The sequence below is a fragment of the Manihot esculenta genome, chromosome 5 (genome assembly GCF_001659605.2).
Source record: "Manihot esculenta cultivar AM560-2 chromosome 5, M.esculenta_v8, whole genome shotgun sequence".
In the NCBI taxonomy this organism is placed as follows: domain Eukaryota; kingdom Viridiplantae; phylum Streptophyta; class Magnoliopsida; order Malpighiales; family Euphorbiaceae; genus Manihot; species Manihot esculenta.
Window position 1 is genome coordinate 2,846,995 of NC_035165.2, and position 8,405 is coordinate 2,855,399.

General features: G+C 35.1%; 1 protein-coding gene across 1 annotated transcript; it reads right to left on the minus strand.

Moving 5' to 3' along the window:
• Positions 1-3,014: 3,014 nt before the first annotated feature.
• On the minus strand, positions 3,015-7,572 carry LOC110614952 (U-box domain-containing protein 33). Its single transcript, XM_021756644.2, has 9 exons — positions 7,189-7,572; positions 6,966-7,087; positions 6,584-6,705; positions 6,372-6,476; positions 6,122-6,272; positions 5,904-6,041; positions 5,170-5,751; positions 4,324-5,085; positions 3,015-4,250 (listed from the first exon to the last, which is right to left on the minus strand). Exons 1-9 carry the CDS (start codon positions 7,373-7,375, stop codon positions 4,059-4,061), a joined length of 2,361 nt encoding a protein of 786 aa, XP_021612336.1. The 5' UTR covers positions 7,376-7,572; the 3' UTR covers positions 3,015-4,058.
• Positions 7,573-8,405: the final 833 nt, after the last annotated feature.

The following is an 8,405-nucleotide window of genomic DNA, read 5'->3' on the forward strand; positions in this document are numbered from 1 at the left end:
TTCGGCCACCGAAGGTGCCGCCGAACGTGCATGAGTTTCGTCTCTGGAGTGGGGTTTCGGCCGCCGAACCTGCCGCCGAAAGTGCCCTGTCCAGCTTTCTTTTGCATGTTTTATGTGATGGTTTTAGGATTGTTTAGAGGGGTTTTGGGGAGTTTCTTAGAGATGTTCTTGAGTGAGTTTGGTCCCTCATTTGAGTCCACCTGTGTAGGTACGGACCAGAGGAATCAGGGAGGTCAGCAGTGAGTCCAGTGTCAGAACCTGCAGAGTCAGTTCAGAGATAACCAGAGGTGAGTGGAATTTAATGTAATGTTTTAATCTGAGAACTGAGTCTTTTATCATGCTTCATGCATCATGAATATGCTATAGGGTGAGTGCATTAGTGTACACAAAGATGATGCATTGCATTTATCCTTGTACTTGGCATTGCTCCTTGTACATTGCTTATGTGAGACGGCACGGACTTCGTGAGGATTCATTAGCCCTCAGAGGAAGACCTGGAACAGCCCTACGGGGACCAGGCACAACACAAAGACCTGGAACAGCCCTACGGGGACCAGGCACATGGTACTTAGGTACCCCAGATGAGATAGAGGGATTTTTTGATCCGTCCGGCCGAGGTGATGTGCTTATATGTTGCATTCCATGAGAGCATGTTTTATCACCTGTTATTTTACTATTCTACTCACTGGGCTATAGTAGCTCATCCCTCTCCCCTAACTCCAGTTGTGCAGGTTCAGAGGTCAGAGAGCATTCAGCAGGGTACAGAAAGAGTACAGAGTTTTGTAATAGCTAGTGTGGACATGTAATTGTATAGCGATAGTGTATATGTATAGAATGGTGCTTGATGTATAAGACTTGTAATCCCTTTGTGGAGTCACATGATCAGTTTATGTATGTTTCTTTATTCTTGTATGTTTATGAGCAAACCAGGCTTAACATTATGAGTTTGATCCGCCTAGAGCCATGAGGAGCTCTAGTAGGGATTAGTAGAGCACAGAGAGAGTGCATGCACAGGTTAAGCCTTGGACTGAAGAAAAGTTTTATGTTTTTACAGATATGTATGATCATGTATGGGATTTCACAGGTCTATAGACAGGATAGCAGGCTTACTACGGGTCCCGGCGACCTTAAGTCGATCTGGATCCTAGTGCCGGTGGCAGTTCGGTTTCCGGGCTGTTACAGAGAAGACCCTCTCCTTTTTACTTGCCCCTCACATTTTTTTTCTCCTTGCTATTGTGTTATCTGTCTATGTTATTTAGACCCGTACGTACGGACGTGTCAGACCCCCTCTCCATACCAGGCGGTCATTTAATTTTCTCGGCGCTTGTGCGGGCAGGACTGCGAAGTGATTGGACCGACTCCTCTCCCTCACATCACATCACCGGGCTGTGCTTCTTCCTGCTGGGTCTGGGCTCGCGGGTAACCCATCCGGCCCGGCGTGTTTGGGTCGAGACCTAAGATGCTGAGCTGGTCAACCTAAGGAGGGTTCGATGGGTTTTGGGTCATTGCTTTCCTCTTGGGCCCAGCCACACCCAGAGTAGAGAAAGCTCGGCGGTCATCACCCCCGATCCCCAATTTCCATTTGAAAAAAAAAAAATTCTAAAAGTCTTATTTCAAAAAAACAGTAATTCTGTTTTTTGAAAGCAAAAAAATAATTTTAAAAGTAAAAATATATAAATATTTTTATTTTTAATATTAACCGATGAAAGTGTCTATACATTTTATTTAAAACTGAAAAAATGTTTTAAAAAAACATAAAAATAAAGTTTCATTTTTATATCGGCAAAAAATAAAATTTTTTATATTTAATAAAATTATAAAAATAAGTTATAAATAAAATAAAATTTCACATTGAAAAATATATATACAGGTATATCATACTTCAGAAATTGAATAATTTTTTATTATTTTTAAATATTTATATACAATAAAAATCGTGATGAATTCAATAAGAAATAATTAAAAAATTTAAAAGAAAAAAATTCACCCATTTAATTTTTTATTTATTCTCTTATTTTTTATTTGGTGTTGATAATTATTTTAGAATAATTTTTGATAATTTTTCAATTGAATTTATTATTGAATATAAATAATTAAATCTCTTTTAGTAGGAGACTTCATGTAATTATTCTCTTAAAATTATTGAAATTAATTTTTTTATTCAATATTAATTCTTAAGATTAATATTTTTAGTACATTTAAATGTTTAAATAAATTTCTTTATATTCAAAAAAAATGTTTAAATAAATTTCTTTTGATATTAATATAAAAAATATTTTATAATTGAATTGAAAATAATATCACAATAATATTAATTGAATGAAAAATAAAAATTTAATTGATATAACTTTAAACAAAATAATCATAATGTTTAAAAAATTAATTAAAAAATTGATAAATTATTATAAAATAATTTAATTTTATTCAGAGATGATCAATCATTTTAGTATTATTTGCTTTAAATTTAGTAATTAAAAATTAAATCAGTGTTATTCTATTTTATTAAAGTTATTAATTTTATTATTTTATTTCACTTTACTTGTTTAGTATTATTTAGATGATTTTATACAGATATGACATACTCTCGTTCTTTTTCAAAATTAGGAAAAAATTGTGAAATTATAAATATATTTTTATATTTATTATATTTTTTTAATTTTTAGCATTAAAATTTAATTTTATAATTTAAAAATAAACTTTTTTTAATTTAACACTTCATTTATTTATGAAAAATAACTTATATTTAAAAATATTGTTCTTAGAAAATATTTTTAATGAAAAATATTTTATGTAAAAAATATTTTTAATAGGATAATTTATTTTTTATTATTTAATTTTAATTTAAAAAATAAAATTTACTAATAAATTTATATATAAGTCTTCATAAAAATAAATAATTTATTTCCTTTTATTATTAAAAAATATTTTTTATTAATTAAATTTTATAAATATTTTAAACACTTAAAAATTTTTAAAATATTTTTCTTAAAACAAATTAAGCCTAAAAATAAAAGGTTTTTCCTCTCTTGCGTGCTTTGACCGTTCCGCAACGAGTTAGAAGAGGGTGGAAGATGGTTGGTGATTGTACCCACCCAACTCCCCGAAAGTGGTTGTAAAAGGGCTTAGCGCGTGGGGTAGTATTTTAATTGCATTCGAGGGTTACCGTCTACAGCCTAAACAGGTAAATATGGTCCGTATGCGCCGTACGAATACAAATTAAATAATAATTATGAAAGAGTTAATATCAGCTGGGATAAGTATGTGTAAACCTTTTCACAAGCGAAAATTCCATTGGCCAAGAACTGAAGGAGGAATACGAAAAGTCAAACATGGGAAGTCTTAAGTTCTTGAATCCAATAGAATGATGACACGAGGCTCAACTTGGAGTGGAGCGCGTCTCATTTGAGCAGTATACTTTCGTTGATGATACGGCAGTAGAGTATAGTGTAGAGCTAAAAAGGAGGGGACCCGCACATGGATAAAATGTCTTCACACTTGCTCCACATGTAATGGTGGGATCACACGTGTGGATTAATGCCGGATCCACATCCTAGCCTTAGCTCTGATGATGGTGATTAATCAGGTGGGATCCACCCTGTTCACAGATAACTTATAATATAAAGCCCTTCCCTTATTGTATGCTGAAGAAGATTAGCAAGTCAAGCTGTTTAGGTCAACTAAAAGAAAAAGAAAGAAAATCATGCAGGCCATACACTGTCCTATCACTTTAGAATCATATCAGACTTAGATAACTCAAATGGAAATTAATTTAATTTAATTTCAAATTATATTGAATCAATTAATTTAATTTGGAACTAAAATCAATTTTCAAAATTTTAAATAATTAAATTTAAAATCATATCAAAATCAAGATAATTTTAAAATATTCAAATGAAACTCGAATTTCAAACCATAAATTCAGTTGATTAATTTAATATTTATCTATTAGGGTAATATAAGATTTCTGTAAGTAGATATGTACATATGCCCCATATTCAACTGCTAAATCAAACTGCCAATAAATCATGAGCAGCAATGGATTGGTAGCTTATTGGAAGTCAAGAGGATCTGGAGAATTGCTGCCATTCCTGAATAGCGGAACGAAGAGAGTGGTTAGGGACGAGATTGAAGTGTTGAAGCTCCAGGTTTGTCATTGGCGAAGTGTTATGGCCACTCTCCAGCCATCCTATCAATGCCTCTGCTTCGTAAGTAAATCCATCTGCTGCCACATGAGGATCTCGCATCATTTCCTGCAAAATCATCATCAAACTCGTATGTTAACAATCCAACAACACTTAAATTGATTTGGAGCAGTACATTTACCTGTAAAATGGGACACAAGAAATATGAAGGAGACTGTTGACGCCATAGAGAGCTAAACTGGAGTGATGATGAATCTCCACAAGATGCTCTCATGGGTTCAAGCACCCTCCAAGCTTCTATCGCAAGGTCTGGTCGGCTGTTTCGGTTCATTGAGCAGCACCTCAAAGCCAAGCGAGCCAATTGCTTCGCTTGCACAAATGGCCAGTCCCCAGCTAAAGGATCCAAAAAGGAACTCAAAGTTCCTTCATCTAGTGCATCTCCAATTTGCTTTACAATGCCAAAGGCTGATCTCCCTGTTAGCAACTGTAACAGTATAACTCCAAATGAGTAAGTGTCTGACTTGGGAGATAATTCTCCTGTTGCAAGGAAATAAGGATCCAAGTAGAGGAAAGTGCCTTTGGGATCAGTTTTGTGATAGAGGGTCCTGTTCCTTGAATTTTCCTGGAGAGAAAGTGCTCGACAGATTCCAAAGTCGCTGAGTTTGCATGCGAGTTTAGCATCAAGAAGAATGTTTCCAGGTTTTAGATCTCCATGTACAATGCTGTGGGGGTTACTGGAATGAAGAAATATGAGAACAGAGCACAACTCAGTTGCTATGCGTATCCGAGCTTGCCAGGGCAAAGGGGAACTGTTGTCCTTGCAGCTCAGTCGGTCTTCAAGGCTTCCATTTGGTAAATATTCATAGATTAGAGCAAAAGCTTCCAAGCAGGCTCCAATAAGAATCACCAGGTTTGGATGCCGCAATTTACTCAACATCTCAACCTGAAATAAAACCATAGTATGTGATACAGGCCAAGCTCATATTGCAAAAGCTAAAATAACAATTCCTGGAACTCAAGCTCTCACCTCCTGTTTAAACTCCAATGGCCCTTGCATGCTATCTGGGTTCAACACCTTTATAGCCACAGGCGTGTAACGGAGAACACCTTTATATATGCTTCCATATCCACCTTCCCCAATCTTGAATGATGGGTCAAAGTTGCGAGTTGCTTCCTTGATTTCTGACAAAGAGAAGACAGAAAGAAACTGACCCATATGGATGGCTGAGGCATCCTCTGCCTGCCTTTTTGAAAGCTCTTCAGCTATTTTTAGTGCTATGTCAATCTCGAGATCTCCTGCCTGAAATTTTGAAATCTCTTCAGCTATTTTGAGAACTATGTCACGCTCTAGTTCCAACTCATCTCTTTCTTTCTTATATTCTTTGCACTGCTCTACAGCAGTAAGAATTTCGTCGTTCATTTCTTTTATCTTGTTATCAAAATTTGAAGACTGGATCTGTTGTAACAGTCTCTGATCCATGGTAATCAAACGATCTTCATCCCACTGTTTTTTTGTCCTTTGATGGTCTTCTTTTTCTTTCACTAGTGCTTCCTCAGATTCTTTCCTGAGCTTCAACTCCTTAGCATACAAGCTTTCTAACGCTTTAGCCTGGAAATTGATTGCAAGAAACATGAACTGATGAGCAATTTTCACAAGACTATTAAGGTAGTTATGCTTCTCTGGTTGATGCACATCAGCTTCATGTAAGAACTCAGGATAAGACTACAGACAAAGAACAGCCAACTGATAGCATATCTTACCCGGCGAATAGCCTTAATGGCGATTTTTTCAGCTTCCCAATGCTTGAGGGACTCTTCGAATGCTTCTCGCTTAAACTTTTCAGCCTCCATCAAAGCTTGCTCCAGTTGTTCATAAAGCTGATTAGTACTACTCTCCTCCTATCAAAATACATATCATTTTAGACCTTACCACAGTATTTAGTTCACTGAATAGAAATACAAAAGATACCAAAGAATACCAATGCATCAGGATTATGTAAATGAATATCTTCCTCTGATTGAGGCACTTCACACAATTCTAACTCAAGACCAGTCTCGTCAATTCTCTCTGATGAAGCAGAATCATGGTGACCAAGTGCATTAGCAGAAGAGCATGTCAATTCACCTTCCCTACACAATATATGGTACTAGTCAGCAATGTATCCCAATATCTGCAAGCAAATGTATACAGACATTACGAAACTGCAACAGCATGATCATCAAGCGTACCCTGTGTGTACGAGGTATCCCTTGCAGACATACCAAACTTGACAGCAAAGAGGAATCCGCTGTTGGACATATTTTGCCTTCCTGGACTTGAGATCCGCCATGTCCCTGCAGACATTCAACTATTTCTCTAAGCAATTGCGGACAAATAACACATAGTAACTCGGCAGATAGAGACAAGTCCTTCGGAGAAAAATAATAAATGGGGATTGTACTCTGAATAGCGTTTGTCAGCAGCAGCTCCCATAACAAGCTTCTTGATACCATGCTGATATGCGAGCTCCACAATCCCTTTCCCTGTATCATCCATTTCAATACATAGCTTTTCTGCTTGGACCTTCAAAATCAATCCAAGAACGTTTAAATACTTCAGTTTTTAAGGTATGTAACATCAAACTGATCTTGAAAAGATTGCTTTTGGGGAAAATTTTCTGAATGAGATGGATCAACTCCATCCATATTAGCACAGAGAGAGAACATAAATTAAAGATTCAAAACTAGCACAATGATCTGAAAGAGGTCAGTATTCAACTATTACAAAAATTAATAATCATCATGATAATAATTTATGAGCAAGTAATGGAAGATGAATTATACTTCAACTTGGTGACACAGGAGAAGGTAATACTCCAGGATTCTGTGCATTATCTTCCTTTCAAGTTCTTGGAATTCTTTGAGTTCTTGTTGATCAACCCTGTTGGCAAGAAAGTTTCCGCCAACTGCAAACCAAAACAAAATGAAAGAGTCAGAGGACCCACAAAGTAATAAAATCTGAAGTCTTGAGAAATGCATCCACAGGAATTTGATTGTATAGCTTTACCGCAGGGGATTGTTTTTGAAGGCTGATGAACATGAAGAATGCAAAATTTCTTTCCAGGAAAATTCTCTAATGCCCATAACAAAGTCAACTTTTGCTGTTCAACATCTTTTCCCAGAGCCACATATACAGTATCATCTTCCCCTTGGGACATTGATTCTCTTGATGTCTCAGAATCCCGAGTTGCCATTAACAAGTTTCAATTAGAAGTAATACCCAGTTGGTGAAATTGTCGGAACTAGCCAGAAGTAGAAAAATTATGATAGTTTGAAGCGTTTGAGAAAGATATGAGATAGTTAATTAACTAATTTCCAGAAAGAAAACTTCCAAGCAGTTTCCCTTCCTATTCCTTGTGGCTGTGGGTGAGACTTTTCAGGTCCAGTTAAACAATTCATTTGACATGTTTGATTCATGGAAATTATCCATGGAACTTTCTTAAATATTACTAATTAAATAAAAAAATTTCTGTCTTTTATCTCTAAACTCTCTCTCTTCTCCATATATAATGTATAAACAAATACATACAAATTGTCACTTTCTCCGCTCTTGAACAATGAATATAACAACCAGTCTGCAATTTTATAGGTTTCCAAAGTTTGCCGTTAAGGGCAAGGACATCTTGTATTTTCTTTTTTTTTTTTTTTTGGAAAAAAAAAAAAGCGCAACTGGAAATTGCTTTCGGCAGATGCATTAGTAATACTTGAAGTCATCTATCTTAAGTTTGCTATATGGGCGTCACGTGATAATCACAGGTGAGACCCATGGCTTTTAATAAATTATCATATTAGTCTATTTATATTTTTATTAAAAAATTTTAAAAATTAATTTTATTTATTTAATATATTTTAATATCATAAATATAAATATTGAGTACGTCTAACTAACATAAAATCCCGAAGACTAAACTGCACTAATTAATTAACATGCACTTACCTTCCCCTCAAAATGTTCAACTTCACGATTGTGAAACCACCCACATCTTGAAAACCTCACTACATCCTTGTCAAATATTTTGCCCTTATGGCAATTCTCCTTTCCTCCCTGGTCCTTGCAATACAACGCAAGCTGATAAAGAAACAACTTTGAAAAATAAATAAGAACAGAAAAGATGGAGGAGTAATAGCCTTCACTTTTTTAAAAATAAATTACAGTTTAATTTCTGAATTTTAATAGAATTAATAGATTAATCACTCTATTTTTAAAATTAAATATTTAAAATT